This window comes from Scyliorhinus torazame, chromosome 21 (assembly GCF_047496885.1).
Source record: "Scyliorhinus torazame isolate Kashiwa2021f chromosome 21, sScyTor2.1, whole genome shotgun sequence".
Lineage (NCBI taxonomy): Eukaryota > Metazoa > Chordata > Chondrichthyes > Carcharhiniformes > Scyliorhinidae > Scyliorhinus > Scyliorhinus torazame.
In genome coordinates this window covers 86,483,508-86,506,153 of record NC_092727.1, presented here as the reverse complement: position 1 = coordinate 86,506,153, position 22,646 = coordinate 86,483,508, and the positions used below count along the sequence as shown (strand labels likewise).

At 52.4% G+C, this 22,646-nt stretch overlaps 1 protein-coding gene across 1 annotated transcript in view; it reads right to left on the bottom strand.

Annotated features, from left to right (window-relative positions):
* Window positions 1–10,375: 10,375 nt before the first annotated feature.
* LOC140398386 (supervillin-like) overlaps window positions 10,376–22,646 on the bottom strand; it is a 144,395-nt gene continuing 132,124 nt past the window's right edge. The window contains 4 exon segments of the mRNA XM_072487015.1: window positions 10,376–11,430; window positions 18,072–18,230; window positions 21,285–21,397; window positions 21,515–21,658. Of these exon segments, the coding sequence (XP_072343116.1) occupies window positions 11,344–11,430; window positions 18,072–18,230; window positions 21,285–21,397; window positions 21,515–21,658 (503 nt within the window). The 3' untranslated portion in view covers window positions 10,376–11,343.

Genomic DNA, 22,646 nt, shown 5'->3' with positions numbered 1-22,646 from the left:
CAGTATCGGTCAGATAGGGTTGGCCGCATCATTGTGGTGTGCTGCGTCCTGCACAACATAGTCCAACAGAGGGGTGATGTGCCGCAGGCAGAGGAGGGCGGAGTGGAGGAGCAGCAGGAAGAGGCGCAGTCCTCCCCAGATGAGGGGGATGGGGGCAATGGTCAGGGCAGACGGGCCAGACACAGGCCAGTGGCTGTCCACCGTTACCGGCTGGCCCAGCGGGCACGGGACAGACTGATAGCTGCCCGCTTCACTGACTAGATGGGCGTGGGAATCGGGTAGTATGGCCACAGACCGCACACCATGGCAACACCCGACCACCCACACCCCCCACCCATCCACCCACCCAGCACCCTCACCTCCCTCCCCAACCCCACCCACCCCACCCGCATGCACACCACCCCCCCATTGCCGATCCACCTGCGGCACAACGGACGGGCTCACACAGTTGCGGGTGGACGCGTGTCTATTGCAGGCCATGGAGGATGATGACAACCCGCCCTGCGGTGAGCTCCTGGCTCCACATCTTTGGACTATGTCTGACCCATGGCCACAGTACCACCATCCACCCGGACCATCCCTGCATGCGGCTGTGACACTGCAGCGCACGGTCCCGTCCTCTGCCCGGGGGGATGTTGATGGCGGCCCAGGGGGAAGGGGGCAGACTCACCTGGGGCTGAGGTAAGACCACCCCTCACACACACACTTGCACTCAACGTACATGACACCCCCGCACGCTTTGGACAGAGCACAAAGGCAGCTTCTGTAGGTGTAACATTGACTTTAATAACCAAACGAGTTCATGCACGTGCCCTAGCCCCTAAAACTCGTCTGTACCCTGCACCCGTGCCAACTTACTCAGTGTCTATTGTTTGGCCTTACAGGCCCTTTGACTACGTCTACGTGGTTCCCCAGATGGTACAGCAGAACTGGAGGTGGACTCCTGTGATTCCTGCCCTCTGACACTGGATCTCTTTGGAGGCCATTTCCTGGGGCATCCTGGCCTAGATGGGCCAGGCTGCGGCCCGGGCGACTGGGATGGCGAGCTGCCAGCCTGTCCTGCCCGTTGCCCACCCGATGCACCTGGGACGGAAGGGGGGGAGTCCGAGGTGTCGCGGTGTTCCCGGACCTCCCCTACAGGGGGACCCGGGACGGACCACACCACCTCCTCCTCCCTCGGGGTGCCCGATGGCCCCCAGGCCTCTACATGGGTGGGGGATGCGAACGGACTGGCCATCCGACGCCCCCCGGGCTTCTGGCGCTGCCAGTCCTGGAGGCCTGTGCTGGTATCGACAGGGGTCTGCAGGTTTGCAGCCATGGAGCCCAGGGGGTTGGCAAACCCTGTCTGTGACAGTGCGACGCCGGCTCGCACATGGCCACTGGCGCCGATGCCCTCAGCGATGGCCTGCTGAGACTGGGCCATGGCCTGCAGAGACTGGGCCATGGCCTGCTGAGACTGGGCCATGGCCTGCAGAGACTGGGCTATGGCGTTGAGCGCCTCTGCCATCTGGCGCTGGCACTGGCTCATGGCCTCCTGTGAGAGGGCAGCCATGTCCTGGGCCACAGACGCCGCCTGCACGGAAAGCCCCGGGCCTCGCAAACCGTTCCCCATGTCTGACACCGTCGCACCCATTGCCTCCACCGCAGACGCCACCCGTGCGGTGTCGGCCTGGGTGGCACGCATGACCGGCACCACTTCCAGCTCCTGGACGCGGGTGGACTCCTCCACCTGCGACTGCAGCCGCCACAAGCCAGCCGTCACCCTCTTCGCTCGTCTCCGGGTCGGTGGTTGCATCGGATCTATGTGTGGGTGTGGAAACTCCAGGAATCCGGGATCCATCTGGGCGGCAGATGTTCGCTTGGGCTGGGCTGCCCTCCGACCGCCCGGCCCCTCTGCTGCTCCTACCTCCACCTGTTGTACCGGGACGGCTGTGTTGTGCGCACCAGTGAGTGTACCAGACGCCTCATCACTAAAGTGCCCAACCGAGGTGAGTGTTTCTGTGATGGTGGAGGGTGTTGGTGACAGCAGTGGCGTTGTGTCGTGCTCTTCGTCCCACTCTGAGTCCATGGCACTTTGGGGTGGGGGTTCGTCTCCACCCATCCACTCTGAGTCACTGTCCGGTATTTCGTCTTCCTGGGTAGTGCTGTCTCAGGTAGGGGTGTCCTGGGTAGTGCTGTCCCGGGTAGGGGTGTGCTGGGTAGTGGTGTCCTGGGTAGTGGTGTCCTGGATAGTGGTGACCTGGGTAGTGGTGTCCTGGGTAGTGGTGTCCTGGGTAGTGGTGTCCTGGCTCGGCTGTGACGGGGGCCTGTGGCTGCCCCTCTCGTCACTGGGTGGCACACGCCTGCGTCGTCGCTCCCGCACGTGACGGGGGTGTCGTCTCCCTGTTGCTCCAGGTCTCTCCGTCTCCCGTGGTGTGCGAGGGGCATCCTGCGGGCGTCGCATGCTGGAGGGTGCGGGTCTCTCCGTCTCTCGTGGTGTGCGAGGGGCATCCTGCGGGCGTTGCATGCTGGAGGGTGCGGGTCTCTCCGTCTCCCGTGGTGTGCGAGGGGCATCCTACGGGCGTTGCATGCCGGAGGGTTCGTGTCTCTCCGTCTCCCGTGGTGTGCGAGGGGCATCCTGCGGGCGTCGCATGCCGGAGGGTTCGGGTCTCTCCGTCTCCCGTGGTGTGCGAGTGGCATCCTGCGGGCGGTCTGCACCTGCGGGGATGGGTGCCTCAACGTTTGCTCCTGCGATACACAATGAAGCATGCATGGTTAGACATCAGGCAGTGATCATGTGATATGGGGGAGGGGGGATATGGGGACGGGCTGTCGGTGGCTCACTTGCTAGTACGCCCCCGACCTCTGCATCAGCAACCTCCCGGTCCTCAGGTCCGCCGCCAGTTCCAGGGCCCTTTCCTGGTGTTTGGTCAGTGGCCTCTCATCAGCGGGGCCTCCTCCAGTCCTCACATGCTCCCTATTGTTGTGTGCGCACTTCTCCTGTGGCGGGGGGGTGGGTGGGGGTGGTGGCAGGGGTAAAAGGCAACAGTGTTAGGCAGGTATATGAATGCACGCCATCGGTTGCGCTTGCATTGCAGAGGTTAAGGTTAGGGCTGGATTCACTTGGGGATATGGGGGAGGGGGGATATGGGGGAGGGGGGATATGGGGGAGGGGGGATATGGGGGAGGGGGGATATGGGGGAGGGGGGATATGGGGAGGGGGGATATGGGGGAGGGGGAGATATGGGGGAGGGGGAGATATGGGGAGGGGGGATATGGGGGATATGGATATCGGGCAGGGTGGGGGTAGGCTCACCCTGGCTGCTCTGACGAGGTCGTTCACCTTCTTGTGGCACTGGGTGCCTGTCCGTGGTGTCAAGGCCACAGCGGTGACGGCCTCTGCCACTTCCCTCCACAGACGCCGGCTGTGGCGTGGGGCAACTCTGCGGCCGTGCCCGGGATACAGGGCGTCCCTCCTCTGCTCCACTGCGTCCAGCAGCGCCTCCACATCGCGTGACTCGAACCCCGGGGCTGAGCGACGGCCAGCCATCCAGTCGGGTGTTCCGGTCGGGTGTTCCGGTCGGGTGGGGGGGAGCAGCGCGGCCTTATGAGCCGTCACGCCGTGCGGCGTGTATGACGCCGCACGACGTGAACCACGTGCGCAAGCCCGGATCCCGTCACGTCGCTGCTAGCTCATTTCGGGTTGGAGACGTTTGGACCATTTTTCCGACGTGACGCAAGTCCGATTTGCGCCGTTTTTTGCGCCGATCGGCGGACTTTGCGCCGATAACGGAGAATTTCGCCCCTTGTCTCACCAAGGCCCTGTATAATCAGAGCAAGACATCTCTGTTCCTGTACTTGAATCGTCTCGCTATGAAGGCCAAAAAGAACAATTGTCTTCTTTACTGATTGCTGCACCTGCATGCTTACGTTCAGCGATGGTGTAGCAAAAAATCAAATGTGTGTTTCTCAAAAAAAAACCATACATCATGGCATATTTCCACACTCTGGTTTTGCTCCCCACCTCTCTTGAGAGGCATTTTTCTTTCTGGGTGTAAATGCAGACTATCCAGTCCTCTGATTACCAAGTTTATTATGGGGTCCTTCAGGTATGGGACAGACAGTTCATGTTGAAATCTTTAGGCTGTGGAGGCCCTTATATCTTGGACCTGAAATAAAGGGACCCCCCCAAAATCCCCTAACTAGTGGACCCCCCAAAAGACCTCCTAACCAAAGCCCCCCCCAGAGACCCCCTTACTAAAGGGATCACCCCCAAGACCCCCTTACCAAAGGGACCACCCCAGACACCCTAACTAAAGGGACCCCCCCTTTATCAAAGAGATAAGTGCATTCGAATTACACCACGCCCCTTCACGCTCAAGTGATTTTGAAGTGCGAGCTGGAAATTGACAGCATTTAACTCTTTGGTTGATGTTTGTAAACATTGTGGTTGCAGCACTTAGAATTACTCATCCATGAAGAAGGTGAATGAAGCCAGGCTCACAGCTTTTTGTGGAAGGTGTCAATCAAGTCCAAAACAAGAAATTCTTGAATGGCTTGCAGCTAAATGATCTGAGTTGTTTAAACACAGGCCACAGATGTTCTCTTTCCACGTGGTGCTTCCAGGTGAGTGTTACAACTGTAGTTTTTTTTCATTGCCCCTGTCTGGGCTGCTCTCTAGTTTACAGACAAGGGTCTCTATTCTGTGGGGGTCTGTGAAGGGGGGTCTCTTTAGTAGGTACCCTGTGGGGGTCCATTCAGTTAGGGAGTCCTATAGTTAGGGGTCTCTGGGGAGGGGTCCCTTTAGTTTGGAGGTTCTTTTAGTTAGGGGTCTCTGGGGAGGGGTCCCTTTAGTTTGGAGGTCCCTTTAGTTAAGGCGTCCCTATGGGGTCCCTTTAGTGAGGGGGTCTGTGAGGAAGGATCCCTTTAGTTAGGGGGGTCTCTGGGGACCTTTAGTTAGAGCGTCCCTGTGGGGGTCCCTTTGGTTAGGGGACCCCACCCTATTTAGGGGGTCTCTGGGGGGTCCCTTTAGTTAGGGGTCCTCTGTGGGGTGTCCCTTTTGTTTGGGGGCCCTTGTGGGGGTCTCTCTACTTATAGAATCAGAGAATCATAGAACTGCTACGGCACAGAAGGAGGCCGTTCAGCCCATCTTGTCCATGCCAGCCCAAGGACACTCAGTTGCCCCTTCTAATTCCACCTTCCTGCACCCGGTCCGTAGCCCTGTAGTTTAGTTTAGGGTCTCTGCCCCCACCACCAACTTGGGCAGTGAATTCCAGACTCCCACTACCCTTTGTACAAAAATGTTCTTCAACATGTCCCCACTACACCTTCTGCCATGTATCTTGAATCTCCAAGGAAAATAACCCCAACCTAACAATCTCTCCTCATAGCCACACCTTTCTAGCCCTGGTAACAGGGGATCTCTGGGGGGTCTTTTTAATTCGGGGGACTCTGAGGGGGTCCCTGGGGAAGGTTCCAAAAGTAAGGGGGTTCCTTTGTTTTTTTTTCCTATTTAGGGGGTACCTGTGGGGGGGGGGGTCCCTATTTAGGAAGTCCCTGGGTGGGAGTTGGATTGGGTGTGGGGGGCTGATTTGTAGTGGGGGTTGGGGGGGGGGGGTTGGTGTTGGCCATCTGTGGGACTTCGCTATCAGGCCACCCGCTCAAAATGGCGCACCGAAAGCGGGATTCCCTGGGAATCCTCGGATTCCTTGCCATGCATAAATTTATATGGCGAGGGATACGGAATTGCTTCATGATTTGCGCTCCCATCAGTAGCAATTCTCCTCCGCCGGGAGAACACAGGGGTGAATTCTCCACCAGCAGAATTCTCTGTTCCGCTGGCAGCACAGCCCTGCCTGTGGATTTCTTGGCGGTGTGGGGTGGCTACAATGGAAAATCCTATTGGCTGGAGGCGGGAATGGAGAATCCCATTGCCAGCGCCGCCGAGGAACATGCAGCTGGGGAGGTGGAAAATTCATCCCATAGTCTCCCAAACGGAGAATTCTGGCCTTTTTATGGCTAGTTCATTTTTGTGTTAATGGCAACCCAGAGGATATTGATAGTGGGGGATCAGCAATGGTAATGCTATTGAATGTCATAGGGGGATGTTTAGATTCTATCATGTTGGTGATGGTCTTTGCCTGCCATTTGTGCTACACTTGCCTCTTATCAGCCCAAGCCTGAATGCTCTCCGGGTCAAGATATGGGCATAGACACCTTCAGTATCTGAGGAGTCACGAATGGTACTGAGCATTGTACAATCATTAACAAACATTTCCTTCTTCTGACCTTATGGTGGCGGAAAGGTCATTGATGAAGCAACTGAAGATGGTTGGGCCAAGGACACAATCTTGAGGAATACGTGCAGCGACGTCCTGGGACTGAGATGATTCACCTCCAGCAACTACACCCATCTTTCTGAATGCGAGGCATGACTCCAACCAGTGGAGAATTTCCCCCTTGATTCCAGTCATCTTCCGTTTTGCCAGGGCTACTTAATCCTCCAGTTGATTCAAGTTCCTCTCACCTCATCTCTTAACTGCATCCATGTTTGGACCAAGGTTGTAATGAGGTCAGGGGCTGACTGCCCCTGGTGGAACCCGAACTGAACATCCGTGAGCAGGTTATTGCTGAGTAAGTGCCGCTTGATGACACTGTTGATGTATTCTGAATGTTTGGAAAACCTAAATACGAGATGAATGACTAGTTTAGCATTTTTGTTTGGGGGGGGGGGGGCTGGGTGTTGGATCTCTAAGTCTTGCAGTTGTCTCAGGAAGGCATACCCAATCTGAAGCAAGATGGAGCCAGCCCAACAGACCCTTTGAAGAAAATACAGCACTCACACAGATCGACTGACTCACAATCTTCACAAAATATCTCCATTCCATTTTTATATAGCTGTATTATATTAATTACACTGTTGTTTGATACAGTCTCAACAGCAAAAACTTCCCAGAGACCCTGAAAAGCAGACTTTAAACTGTACATTAAAAAAAAAATGAATATCACAATTTCAGGATCCAGCATTTCACAAAAAAAACACTACTGCAAAATATTCTTTTGTGATAATCAGTGACGCACTGAGGGGAATCCCAGAGTCTCGACTTTGCTTCTTTTGAACTTGCTCCCAGTGGCCCTGCGTGCAACATGCACAGTCACATCACAAGCAAGAACAGTGAACACTCTTGTGGATTTATGGAGACATTCAAACACTTTCAGAAACCTCTGGAATTGTGCAAAGTGTATAAAGAAAACAAAATAAAGTATAAAGTTTAAAAGCTGCATCAGCATAATGCACAGGCGTGAGACAATAGGTGGTACTTTCATATTAGTTTCATGGCATGTTACTTCCTGGGTGTATAACTTCCGTGAGATTACATGCAATTTTCCTCAGCAGAACAGCTCATGGCTGCTCCTCACCCTTCGCTGCATAGGGTCGACTGATTCCTCTCATATCAGGAGAGGGGGTCATTTCAAAGCTGACGATTTTGGCAACAGTCATACTGAGGTTCCTACATGAAGAGCAACCACTTGGATTGAGGCAGCAAAGAGGCAGTTAGTGTCATGGGTTTAGACTCCAGCAAGAGTCAGTGCTACTAGAGGATAGGGGAGAGGGAGAGGAGGGAAGAAAAACTATTTCAAAAGAAAATTATACAGAAATTGGCTCTTTCTCTGAAATCAGCAGCTGTTCATTGGTACAGTCCCTTGGAAGCATCATAGGCACTATAGGGGTGGAATATAACACCCAAGCGACAGGTGAGATAGAGGCAGGGGGAGAATTTGATTGGATGGGAAGGTGTGGGGTGGGAATTCCAGCACCTCCACTTGATTGAGCCCATGGACTGCCTTCCTGCTCAGATGCTAAGTGGGAAATTAGTTCCCACATTAGGGCCAAATCCTGTAGCTGCTGGTATTCAACCAGTGGTGGGCAAGGCACTCGCCACAGGGAGACTGACCTATGGCCTACCGGGGTGGGGTGGGGGGGCGGGGGGATTCTCTCATTCAAAGACCTCATTGAGAGACACAGTATTGGGAAGGGGTGCCTACCGTAATCCAATCCCCTGCCCTTTCTTCCAAGCATCACCCCCCTCCCTCCCAAGGTGACGAAAACCTCCCCGCGACCTCCATCCTGCGCTTACTCACCAGTGGCCTTGATCACTCCGCGATTCTAGGTCTTTGCCTGGGTGCATTACCGGCAGCAGTCACCTCCCCTGGTGGCGCCTTTCCTAATGGAGAACTGCCGGCTTGTGTCTCGCTTGCCAGCAGCTCCCAGCAGGCGAGACTTCAACCCCTAGGATCCAGAGAAGGTATGAGGCCAGCCTGACTGGAATTCAATCCCGTCAAACCTTCACCAACAGTGGTGATGTGGGATTCCCCTGGTACTCACCCCCAACCCCCTCCATTCCATCGTCAGGATTATATTGTGGCGTGTGGGCAGCACGGCAGCATTGTGGTTAGCACAATTGCTTCACAGCTCCAGGGTCCCAGGTTCGATTACCGGCTTGGGCCACTGTCTGTGTGGAGTCTGTACGTTCTCCCCGTGTGTGCGTGGGTTTCCTCCGGGTGCTCCGGTTTCCTCCCACAGTCCAAAGATGTGCAGGTTAGGTGAAATGGCCATGATAAATTGCCCTTAGTGTCCAAAATTGCCCTTTGTGTTGGGTGAGGTTCCTGGGTTATGGGGATAGGGCGGAGGTGTGGACCTTGGGTAGGGTGCTCTTTCCAAGAGCCGGTGCAGACTCGATGGGCCGAATGGCCTCCTTCTGCACTGTAAATTCTATGATCTATATTCCATCCAGAAGCGAGGCACGGTATATTTATATGATGGTGTGGCAATTTAACTGCTTTCTGGCATTTGGATTTTGTGTAACTCCTAAGTTCACAATTTACTGAAGCTGGTGTTCAGAAAATTCTCTTTTTGTCTTTTCCTGATGAGCGATGATAAACTCTTTGAGGACTGGATGAACATGTCACAGAGTTTGGCGAGTGGTAGCTATTGCCAAATAAAGCCTGGAGCTACTGTGTGCATTTGATCATTTTTATTATGGGATGTGCACTTCGCTGGCTGGGCCAGCATTTATTGTCCATTCCTAACTGCCTTTGAACTGAGTGTTTTGCTCGGCCAATTTAGGCATTTAAGAGTCAACCACATTGCTGTGGATCTGAAGTAGGCCAGACCCGGTAAGGACGGCGGACTTCCTTCCCTAAAGGACAGGGGGGTGGCAGATGTTTTTTGAACAACAATGGCTTTATGGTCAGGTTCCAGATTTTTTTATTGAATTCAGATTGAATTCTGTCATGGTAGGTTTCGAACCTGGATACCCAGAGCATTACCCTGGATTGCTAGTCCACTGACAACCACTACACCACCGTCTCCACTTAAATCACCTCCAAACAGATTACTTTCTTCACAATATTAATGGAGATGTTAATCTGGTTATTTAAGGTAGGTTAACACTCGATTCAACTGCGGCGAGCGATCTCAAAGGTATGTTACTCTCAGTAATCTCCAGCCTCAGCTGTTAGTCTCCTTAACACGGGAAGCCAAAAATCACTGAAGATCCTGGCAGTTTCAATGGTCACAATGATTGTTCGAGGTCAGCCAGTCCTCAAAGGGTTCACCACCTCAGCCTGGTGGGTGTGGGACATAGCTGGGCACTGGTCTGTGCCATTGGGACCTGTCAACATTTCAAACGGTAACTTAAGGCTGGACAGATTCCTTGGTGCTGTTACAGTGCGTGCAATATAAACTCGCAGCATTTACAAAATATAACTAAAATAAAAGAAATAAAAACACTGACATAAACTTTACACTAATGTGAGACAAAGAGCCTCGAAGTTCTATGTGTAACCTCTGTGCAAGTGCATCACTAGTAGAAGAGACTTTCCTGGGTCCGGGGGATGCTGGGGTGTCCGTGATGGCAGCACGGGGGGGGGGGGGGGGGGGGGGGGGGGGGAGTGATGGTATAATGTGATAGTGGTAGATGTACTATGAAGAACACAAAAAGATGAGAAAAGACCACACAGCCCATTCCTCTACAATGAATGCACGGCCACCTCAGTTACAGACTTCCTTTAGTTTCCATGCTGTTTTCTCATTCTCCAATTGAACCAAACAGACCCACTGATATCTTTCCAGTCCTCAACCCCTCTCTCAATAGCTGCGGCTTCCATTGCTTGTATGAAGGCAGTGATCAACTCAGAATTAACTGCTTTTTTTTCCTGGTCTGTTCCGTATCTACTATTTTGTAGGAGTAAAGAGTTTTCTTAATCTGTATTCTAGTGCAGTAAGAAGTCTTATAACACCAGGTTAAAGTCCAACAGGTTTGTTTCGAATCACTAGCTTTCAGAGCACTGCTCCTTCCTCAGGTGAATGCCCCTTCATCTGAGGAAGGAGCAGTGCTCCGAAAACTAGTGATTCAAAACAAATCTGTTGGACTTTAACCTGGTGTTGTATGACTTCTTATTATGCTCACCCCAGTCCAACGCCGGCACCTCCACATCATGTATTTAGTGGTTTATGCATTTTGTAATTTCAACCTTGAATTCTGCCTTCACAGTCCATAATAATTAGTCCACCTATCTTGGCCTTACCCTTGTCTTTCTTTGGCCTCAAGACCTGCACTGCGTCCCCTCTCAGCTCTCCACAAATGGGAATAACTTCAGTTGCCTGCATCACTTTGTTCCTCCAGCCATTGAATCGACAAACCAATCAGGCGAAATAGCATAGGCACCAAAGATAACATGCTGAGCTCAGGCAGTAAGGAGGAGCCCCATGAAGCGTGGACCAGGGCTGAATCGTTAACTTTCAGGGAAAAAGTCACCAAAAAGCATTACAAGCACAAGGCCACCCAGTAGAGGGTTGTTGACTCTGGTGGGACGAATATTTGCAGGCTTCACCACATGATCTCCCTCCCAGTCATACAGTCCCCAATATGTTTATAACAAACAAGTGTGGAAACAAACCTATGCAATTATTTCTAATGTCTCTGTGGTTCTTCGCCCTGGTTACCCACGGCAGTTCCTCGTGTTTAAGTTTGAATTTCTGGAGGATCTGCAACTCTTCCCCAGCACTGGAGGCAGAAGTTAGCATTGGACGGGATGGGAAAATGAAAAGGGCCTACAAGAAAATCCACAGACACAATTAATCAACAAGGACGAGCACCCTGCTCTCCACCCGATCCCAATCTGTGCACTCGTACAGAGTTTAAACACATGGAAGACATTTTACTGAGCCATAACAATTTAGCGATGAATCTCACTCTCCCCGCTCCTCCTATGTGATGTGGTGAACTGCGGGGTGGGTGGGGAGGGGGTGGGATTGTAAACATTCCTGGGCAGGCTAGGCTGAAATTCTTCGCCGTCTCTTCAGAACAGGCCTTTGGCTTTTTTCCAATTCACCTGCTTCCAGTTGGGAAGACTGTAAAATTCCTCCCGTGTTATTTGCACAATTTTCTGTCGAGGAAAATGAGACAACAAGGATTTTAGATTAGAAAAAAACGTAATAGCAGCACTAATTAAAATGGGGTAAGAAAGAATGGAGGGAAAACAAGACATGCATAAATGTTCTGACTATCAAGCCTGTCTCAAAATGCTTCACATAAATGAGTTACTTGTAACGGCTGTGACTGTTACAAGGCAAAACGTGGTGGAAAATTTGTGAATGGCAACATCCCATAAACCAGGATGATGATTTTTACATTTACAAAATTATCTTTGTTACATGATTAAAGTGGGGTAGATTTAATGAACACTAACTACGAGCCGATGCCTCACTCAATTGAGCAAGAGGTTGTTGGGGAAAATAAATCATGAATTTATATATTGGTGGAATCTTATCAGAATTTGGCAAAGTGTCAGGTAAGAAAGACAGAAAATTGGTGTGCAGCTCTCGAATTGCACCAACTAGTTTTCTTGCCAAATCTCGAGCCTGTTAGATAGGGAAAAATGGGTGTGTGGTTTAAGCCTCACTCAGGCGGGGCCCCATAGAGTTGGCAACCTAGATGGTGTCCCGCTCCCTCCGCACCCCGCCCCACCACCCAACTCTACGCCCATGCCGGCAATGAACACTCCACCAACATTGCGGAAATATAGCTGGCACTCCCCCTGTGCCACACATCAATGCCCATCACCCCATGGGGCTATCACTAAGGCCCGCCACGGGCACTGCCCCAGCATGTTCCTCTATCTTGCTTCCCCAACCCCCTCCCACGGGGGTTAATAGTTACCTTTGCACCCGAGGGGCATCCCCTCGACTGTCTGGCCAAACCTGTTGTAAACCTCGCCGGTGTGACATCACGTCCACGGGGTATGAATATTTAGTGAGGGGGGATCATGGGATTGGGGTGGGGGGAACGCTTATAACATTTAACTCTATGCAAATGTATTAAAATAAAGTTCACGTCATTGTGGGCACGGATTCCACGACATCCCCAGCGATCGCAGGGAAAATCAGGAAGCACGATCTCCCTGGCGAGATTCTTCGCCCGTGCCACCGATTTCGCAGACGGTGAGTGCGGGATCAAAATCCCTGTTTGTAAATGTCTTTCTGGAACACATGGTACAATGTCCCATGTAGCAACCGCCAGTTGATCTCTTTCTGTGATTCTTCAAAGTTAGTCGGATTCCAATAGATCTTCCAGCTCTATTTTCCCAAACAGTGCCAAGAGACAGTTTTGCGGGGACTTAATAGGGTAGATACTGGGAGGACATTCCCTCATATAGGGGGAGACTTGAACCAGGGGACACCGTTAAAAAATAAAAGGTCGCCCTGTTAAGACAGGCGATGAAGAGAATTTTTTTTCTCCGAGGGTAGTTAGTCTGGAGAACTCTTTTCCCCAGAGAGCAGAGGAGGCGAGATCATTGAGTTTATTCAAGACCAAGTTTGATAGATTTTTGACAGATAAGAGAATCAAGGGTTATGGGGGCTAGGGGAGGGGCAGGCAGCAAAGTGGACGTGGGGGAATGTATAATTACTGATAATTCACCAGTGCACTGTGTTATGTTATTAACCCTGTGGGCTCTACCTATGGGCCATTGTGTGGCTTCACCCACAGGGGATATGGTGGGGCATGTACGGGCTCCACCCATGGCTCCACCCACTTTACAGGAAGTATAAGAGCTGCTGACCTGCGGGGCTGCCTTCAGTGTTGTACCGGTCACAGGCAGGCTCAGTTCTAAGCTGATTAAAACCACGGTTTACTTCTCCACGTGTCTTCGAGTGAATTGATGGTCACATCAATTTAATCAGCTTAAAATACTACTATGGAATCAGCCCACAAACCTGACAGACTGGAACTCGATCCACAGGCCGCGGAGGCAAAATAAATTTTTTCACATTGGCTTCGATGCTTCGAGGCCTATCTCGCAGCGTCGTCTACGCGTCCGTCACTGACGAACAGAAGCTGAGCCTCCTCCACGCACGGGTGAGCCATCGCATTTCTGTCGAGCTCGACGAAGCCGCTTCCTATACAGAGGCCCTCGCACTACTCGAAAGCCTCTACGTGCGGCCTGTGAACGAGGTCTACGCGCGAATCGTCTTCACCACTCGCTGCCAGCGCCCCGGGGAGTCACTAGACGATTACCTACACGACCTCAAAGCCCTCGCGCGCAACTGTAACTACCAGGCCGTTACGGCCACTCAGGACATGGAGCTCGCTGTCCGAGACATTTACATGGCGGGGGTCCGATCGAACTATGTGAGACAGTGCCTGCTCGAAAAAGGGGCCCAGGACCTGGACAACACGGTAAAACTGGCTACCTCTCTGGAGGCCGCTTTTCAGGGCCTTACTGCGTTCCCGGCCGATCACGCGACCCCCTCGTGGGCCCCCGACCCGAGACTACCCCAGGCCTGTGCCGCACGGCCACCCGCCCATCATGGGGGGCTACCCTGCTACTTTTGCGGCCAGTCCCAACACCCCTGACTTCACTACCCGGCCCGCAACGCGAACTGCAGCAGCTGCGGGCGAAAAGGACACTTCGCCAAGGTCTGCCTGGCCAAGTCTAAGAACTCGAACTCACAGACCCGATCCACAGACTCACAGGCCCGCAGACCCCGCAAGGTGGCAGCGTGTCTGCCGACTCCGCCTCCGCATAACATGTGCGACTCATGGGGGCCGCCATCTTGGCAATCCTCCCCCACGCAGCCGGCCACATGCGATCCATGGGGGCTGCCATCTTGGCCGCCATCTGCTACGCCGCTCGATGCGTACGACCTACACGCCCCAGCACCTCCGATCACGCCGCCGGCTACCCACAACTCAGCGCGGTCACCCTGGACCAGTCACGACCTAAGCACCTCCGGAGCTCCATGATGGCCGTCCGGATTAACGGGTATGAGACACCTTGCCTTTTCGACTCCGGGAGCACAGAGAGCTTCATTCACCCGGACATGGTAAGACGCTGCTTGCTCCCAATATTCCCGACGCAACAAACCATCTCCCTCGCCTCTGGGTCGCACTCGGTGCAAATCCAAGGGTGCACTACAGCAACCCTAGCGATACAGGGCGCTGAGTACGCTAATTTTCAACTATATGTGCTCCCAGACCTCTGCGCTCCTCTCCTTTTGGGACTCGACTTCCAGTGCAACCTCTGGAGCCTAATTCTTAAGTTCGGGGGGCCCCTGCCCCCGCTCACCATATGCAGCCTCGCGACCCTAAAAATCAACCCCCACCCCACCTCTTCGCAAACCTCACCGCCGATTGCAAGCCAGTAGTCACCAGAAGCAGGCGGTATAGTATGCAGGACAGGACGTTCATTAGGTCCGAAGCCCAGCGTCTCTTGCGGGAGGGGGGTCATAGAGGCCAGCAATAGCCCCTGGAGAGCTCAGGTGGTGGTCGTCAAGACCAGGGAAAAGTTCCAGATGGTGGCTGATTACAGCCAGACCATTAACCGGTTTACGCAGCTCGATGCGTACCCCCCTTCCCCGGATTGCAGACATGGTAAATCAGATTGCGCACTACCGCATGTTCTCCGCGGTGGATCTGAAGTCTGCATACCACTAGCTCCCAATCCGTCTGGAGGACCGCCACTACACGGCGTTTGAGGCAGACGGCCGCCTTTTCCATTTCCTCCGGGTCCCCTTTGGCGTCACGAACGGGGTTTCGGTGTTCCAACGAGCGATGGACCGAATGTTGGACCAGTACGGGCTGCGGGCCACGCTTCCGTACTTGGACAATGTCACCATCTGCAGCCATGATCAGCAGGACCACGACGCCAACCTCCACCGATTTCTCCAAACCGCCCAAAACCTCAACCTCACCTACAACAAGGAGAAATGCGTTTTCCGCATAACCAGGCTAGCCATCCTCTGCTACGTCGTGCAAAACGGGGTCCTAGGGCCCGACCCTGACCGTATGCGCCCCCTCCTCCAATTCCCTCTCCCTCACTGTCCCAAGGCCCTGAAGAGGTGCCTTGGATTTTTCTCCTATTACGCCCAGTGGGTCCCCCAGTATCAGGACCAAGCCCGCCCACTATTTAAGGCCACCCTCTTTCCACTGGCAGCTGAGGCCCGCCAGGCCTTCAACTGCATCAAGGCGGACATCGCCAAAGCTACGTTGCGCGCGGTGGACGAGTCCGTCCCCTTCCAGGTGGAGAGCGATGCCTCAGAGGTCGCTCTCGCCGCCACCCTCACCCAAGCAGGCAGACCGGTAGCGTTTTTTTCACGCACCCTCACTACCTCCGAAATTCAACACTCCTCGGTCGAAAAAGAAGCCCAAGCCATCGTGGAAGCCGTGCGGCACTGGAGGCACTACCTCACTGGTAGGAGGTTTACCCTCGTCACCGACCAACGATTGGGTGCCTTCACGTTTGGCAATACGCAGCGGGGCAAGATCAAGAAGGATAAGATCTTGAGGTGAAGAATTGAACTCTCCACCTATAACTACGATATAGTATATCGTCCTGGGAAGCTCAACGAGCCCCCAGATGCCCTAGTCCCGCGGCACATGCGCCAGCGCGCAAGATGACCGACTACGGGCTATCCACGATGACCTCTGCCACCCGGGGGTCACCCGGCTCGCCCATTACATCAAGGCCCGCAACCTGCCCTACTCCACCGAGGAGGTCAGAGCTATAACCAGAGACTGCCAAATCTGTGCAGAGTGTAAACCGCACTTCTATCGACCGGATAAGGCCCACCTGGTAAAGGCATCCCAGCCCTTTGAACGCCTGAGTATCGATTTCAAAGGGCCCCTCCCCTCCAATAACCGCAACACGTACTTCCTTAACATCATAGAGGAGTTCTCCCGCTTCCCGTTTGCCATCCCCTGCCATGATATGATCACCCCCACTGTCATTAAAGCCCTGCATAGTGTCTTCACCCTGTTTGGTTTCCCCAGTTCTGTCCACAGCGACAGAGGCTCGTTGTTCATGAGCGACGAACTGCGTCAGTACCTGCTCAGTAAGGGCATCGGCTCAAGCAGGACTACCAGTTATAACCCCAGGGGAAACGGGTAGGTGGAGAGGGAGAACGCGATGGTCTGGAAGGCCGTCCTACTGACCCTGCGGTCTAGGAATCTCCCAGTTTCTCACTGGCAGGAGGTCCTCCCCGATGTGCTCCACTCTATTAGGTCCCTCCTTTGCACGGCCACAAACCAGACTCCTCATGACCGTTTGTTTGTTTTCCCTAGGGGAGCTACCTCAGGAGCCTCGCTTCCACCCTGGCTGATGACACTGGGTCCAGTCCTCCTCCGAAAACATGTTCGGAGCCATAAGACCGAGCTCCTGGTAGAGAGGGTCCAGCTCCTGCACTCCAACCGACACTATGCGTACGTCGAACACCCCGATGGCCGGCAAGATACCGTCTCCCTCCGGGACCTGGCCCCCGCAGGCTCCAACACCACTCCCACTACTGCATCCCCCACACTATGTCCCGTCCAACCTCATGTTCAGCGCCCCCACCTCTATATGGTTCCCACGCTCCCTCCCACCCGCCGCACAGGAATGAAGCTCCGGAAGAGCCGCTCCCGGAGTCCACGCCTGTGCCTGCTCCAGACCCACTTCCACAGCCACCCAAAGCAGCTGCAACACCAGTGCTTCGGCGGTCGCAACGTACGATCCGGGCACCAGACCAACTGAATCTATGAGACCGTCACTCCCGCTGGACTTCATTTTTTAATCAGGGGGTGAATGTGGTGAATGTATAATTACTGATAATTCACCAGTGCACTGTGTTATGTTATTAACCCTGTGGGCTCTACCTGTGCGCCATTATGTGGCTTCACCCACAGGGGATATGTTGGGGCATGTATGGGCTCTGCCCATGGCTCCACCCCCTTTACAGGAAGCATAAGAGCTGCTGACCAGTGGGGCCGCCTTCAGTGATGTACCGGTCACAGGCAGGCTCAGTTCTAAGCTGATTAAAACCACGGTTTACTTCTCCACGTGTCTTCGAGTGAATTGATGGTCGCATCAGTGGAGTGGAGACAAAAATCAGTTCAGCTTTGTTCTTATCAAAATGGCAGAGCAGGCTTAAAATGACCTACTTAGGCTCCCAAGTTCCCATGTTTAGCATGCCACAAACGATTCCGAATCGAGTGGTAAAAAGAAAACTTGGTTTATTGCTAAGCAATTATTTTTTTGAAAAAAAATTTAGACTACCCAATTCAATTTTTTCCAATTAAAGGGCAATTTTGCGTGGCCAATCCACCTATCATGCACATCTTTGGGTTGTGGGGGCAAAACCCACGCAAATACGGGGAGAATATGCAAACTCCACACAGTCAGTGACCCAGAGCCGGGATCGAACATAGGACCTCGGCGCCATGAGACAGCAGTGCTAACCACTGCGCCACCATGCTGCCCTTTGCTAAACCATTATATTTACAACATATATCAGATCACAGCCATTGTTTTGCTCTTGATGTGTGTACTTTTATTCCAGATCAATGGAACCCTTTCACTACTGAGAAGACAAGCAAAAACGGTCACAATGAACTAGCAAACAGCAAAGAAATCCACAAAACAAACATTGAGGCAAAGGAGATTTAAACTGATCGACTCTCCTGTTTTGAACATGTGGATCCCCAGCTGCAGTTAAGGTTCCAGGTGAAACCACAAGAATAATTCACCACATTAGGCAAGTAGGCAAGGGTTACCTTAAAATCTTCATCAGACAGATAGGTTTCTAGTCTATGTGGGTCAATTCCTTCTGGTAAGGGCCTCGACATAATCTCCTCCAGTGAGTATTGTGTCTTGCACAGTCTCGATAAAGCATCCTGAACCAGGATCACTCTGTTCACAACACCCTGTCGCACCTGAGCCGTACAAGGAAAACACTGGTGAGGAAAGTTACTCTTATTCACACACCATCGTATATACACACGTAGACAGAAAGGTCGATCCTGACTTGTAAAACAGGCAAGAGTCAATCTGCTGCCTGTCTCATATTCTCACTTTTTCCATTCAAGTTAATCAAAATAAAAGTGGGGATGGATGCAAAGGCACCCAATTACCATCACTTGTTTCACATCCCTTGGGATCCAAGGCAATTTGGCAAACTGGATCCAAAATTGGCTTATTGGCAGGTGGCAGAGGGTAATGGTCGAAGATTATTTTTGTCAGTGGAAGCCTGTGTCCAGTGGTATATCGCAGTGATCAGTGCGGGGTCCCTTGCTGTTTGTACCGTACATTCATGATCTAGACATGAATGTGGGGGAGTCTAATCAGTAAGTTCGCAGATGACACAAAAATTGGTGGCATGGCAAAAAGTGAGGAAGAAAGCCTTTGATTACAGGAAGATATAAACAGGCTGATCAGATGGGCAGAACAGAGGCAAATGGAATTTAACACTGAAAACTACGAGGTGATGCATTTTGGGAGGAATAATAAGGCAAGGGCATACACAATGAATGGTAGGACGGTAGGAAGTACAGAGGACGAGAGGGACATGCACACAAAAATCACTGAAGGCAGCAGGACAGGTAGTGAAGGTAGGCATATGGGATACTTGCCTTTAATAGCCAAGGAATGGAATATAAGAGCAGGGAGGTTATGATAGAGGTATATAAGGCACTCGTTATATAAAGAGTACTGTGTACAGTTCTGGTCGCCAAACTATAGGAAGGATGTGATTACAGTAGAAAGGGTGCAGAGGAGGTTCACCAGGATGTTTCCTGGGCTGGAGCGTTTCACTACGAAGAGAGGCTGGTAAGGCTGGGGTTGTTTTCCTGAGAGCAGAGAAGGCTGAGGGGGGACCTAATTGAGGTGTACAAAATTATGAGGGACATGGGTAGGGTAGATAGGAAGAAACATGTTCCCTTAGCAGAGGGGTCAATAACCAGGGGCAATGGTTTAAAAGTAAGGGGTAGGGGATTTAGAGGAGGTTTGAGGGAAAGCTTTTTCCACCCATTGGATGGTGGGAATCTGGAACTCGCTGCCTGAAAGGGTGGTAGAGGCAGGAACCCTCACAACATTTAGGAAGCATTCAGATGAGCACTTGAAATGCCATAGCATAGGCTACGGACCATGTATGGAATTAGAGTAGATAGGTGCTCCAGTTTCCTCCCACAGTCCAAATATGTGAAGGTTAGGTGGATTGATGGCTGGCACCGACACGATGGGCCAAAGGCCCTCTTTCAGTGCTGTGAACACTATGACTGCATGACCGTAGCTCAAAGACTAAATCCTTTTTGGAATGCAATAATTTTGCATAATTCCCCAAAACAGTTGAGCTAAAGGAGTTAAATACCTGACATGGAATCACATCCTGAATAGATGGATTAAACATCAGGCATTTATTGAAATAGGCACTAGCTCAGAGTGATGTAGCACTGAGTTATATCATGCTCTCTCTGCTGCTTTCCAGTTAGTTAAACACATCGGGCGAAATTCTCCGGAAACGGCGCGATGTCCGCTGACTGGCGCCCAAAACGGCGCCAATTAGACGGGCATCGCGCCGCCCCAAAGGTGCGGAGTGCTCCCCACCTTTGGGGGTCGAGCCCCAACATTGAGGGGCTAGGCCGACGCCGGAGGAATTTCTGCCCCGCCAGCTGGCGGAAACGGCCTTTGTTGCCCCGCCAGCTGGCGCGGAAATGACATCCCCAGGCGGCGCATGCGCGGGAGCGTCAGCGGCCGCTGACAGTTTCCCACGCATGCGCAGTGGAGGGAGTCTCTTCCACCTCCGCCATGGTGGAGACCGTGGCGGAGGCGGAAGGGAAAGAGTGCCCCCACGGCACAGGCCCGCCCGCGGATCGGTGGGCCCCGATCGCGGGCCAGGCCACCGTGGGGGCACCCCCCGGGACCAGATCGCCCCGCGCCCCCCCCAGGACCCCGGAGCCCGCTCACGCCACCTTGTCCCGCCGGTAAGGTAGGTGATTTAATTTACGCCGGTGGGACAGGCAATTTATCGGTGGGACTTCGGCCCATCCGGGCTGGAGAATCGAGCGGGGGGGGCCGCCAACCGGCGCGGCGCGATTCCCACCCCCGCCGAATATCCGGTGCCGGAGACTTCGGCAACCGGCGGGGGCGGGATTCACGCCAGCCCCCGGCGATTCTCCGACCCGGCGGGGGGTCGGAGAATGTCGCCCCTCATTGCAACAACAATATTGTGCATTTGTAAAGCATCTGCTGCACAGTAAAAACCTGAAGGCACCTCACAAAGAGAATCTGACATCAAGCTGCGTAAAGAGATATTAGAACATGTGACCAAAGTTTGATTTTTTTAAAATATGTGTAACAGAGACAGAAAAGTCATTCAAAGAAAAAACCATCAACAAGCTCAAGAGGCAAAATGTAGACGGCATTGCTTTCATGCACACAAATGACTTAATCAAACCATAAAATTCTGTGGGGTTCAAGTTTTTAGGAGCATCATAAAGGAGGAAAGTGGTATAGAGGGAATTCCAAAGAGGGGATTGCTGGGTGGCACAGTGGTTAGCACTTTTGTCTTACAGCGCCAGGGATCCAAATTTGATTCTGGCCTTGGGTGACTGTGTAGAGTTTGCATGTTCTCCCGTGTCTGCGTGGGTTTCCTCCGGGTGCTCCAGTTTCCTCCCACAGTCCAAATATGTGAAGGTTAGGTGGATTGATCACATCAATTTGTGAAGTTATGGGGATAGTGCAGGGGAGTGGGCCTAGGTAAGGCAGTGTTCTTTCAGAGAGTCGGTGCAGACTCTATGGACCAAATGGCCTTCTTCTGCACTATGGAGATTCTATGGGAACTCATCCGTAAAGAATAACTAATGAATGATTTTCAGGAGGGTACCTGCTCCTACAGAATTATAACCTGGCCCAGTTCAGGAGAGAACAATAATAATCATTCTAAACAGCACATTATTAAGAAGCATTTTGTGGTTGAAAAGTAGAAGAACCTGTTGTCCAGTCTCCACGTTGTATTCCCATCGTGGGAAGATATTAGTGAAGGTCAATGGCTCTGCGCCAGCAGACACCAGGTACGCTTTTGGAGGTCGCCTGGGGTTCTTTTCTGATGGGACAAACACAAAACATTTCCTGTTGCTGCATTAAGATAGTTGACCGATGTCGAAGAATTAACTGTGTTAACTCCCGGTTTCCACCCACCGTGCCGCTCTGTGTGACTGACCTGTGCAGTATTGCAGCGTCGTCTCCATGGCACATTTTCGCTCCATGTCCCATCGAAGCTTCGCTGAGCCTGTGCTTTCACTGTCTGACGACCAACAGCCCTGCCACAGGTAAACTTCCAGCTGGTTATCCACAAGGAACAAAGCTGGGGATAGCCGATGTGTAAAGTGAGACATTTGGTGGTGTACAATTTAGACATTAAGATCAATATTAAGCCCTCGCACTTTTTTTAAAAATTTAGAATACCCAATCATTTTTTTTCCAATTAAGGGGCAATTTAGTTTGGCCAATCCACCTAGCTTGCACATTTTTGGGTTGTGGGGGCGAAACCCACGCAAACACAGGGAGAATGTGCAAACTCCACACGGACAGTGACCCAGAGCCGGGATCGAACCTGGGACCTCGGCGCTGTGAGGCCACAGTGCTAACCCACTGCGCCACCGTGCTGCCCCTCGCACCTTTTTTTGGGCAGGTGGTCTAACCTGGGACCTGGTAATGTCTTGACTCCCAGACTTCCTCAGCATGCCCAAAACAGATGAAAAGCAACTGTTAGCTGGCAGATGGGACAGTCCACTGGCAAACAGTGACGTATTTTGGGAGAATCCCTGAAGAGGTAACTGCTGGGATGGAAAGGTGAAAAGAAGGCAATGACTATCCTTGTGGGACACAGGAAACACTTTAGTTCCTCGTGGCCTTACCAAGGCTGGTTTTCCATTTACTCTGGAGAGAATTTAGGAAGCTAATACTGGATGTCCACCTGCGAGATGAGAATATGGCAGTGCGGTCCCATCGTATTTTCATCGTGAGGAGGTGAACATGGACCAAAGATGGACCCACCGCCTTCCAAAGCAGGCTCAAGTTGTTAATGAGGTTGGGAGAATGCCAAGGTGGGCAGGTTAGAAGACCTTCCTGCATTCACTGGGTCATTGACTCAGTTCTCAAGATGGTGGTTAGGCCTAGTAATTCTCCCTTTCACTCCCCCCCCACTACCCATACTCCATGCTCCCTCCAAACCCCCCAAACATCCTCTTATGCATCGTCCATACCCATTCTTCCAATTACCACAAGGTACTGAACCAATGGATCCTGTAATACCACTGGTAAGTTTCTGAAATGCTCATGAAATGTTAAAA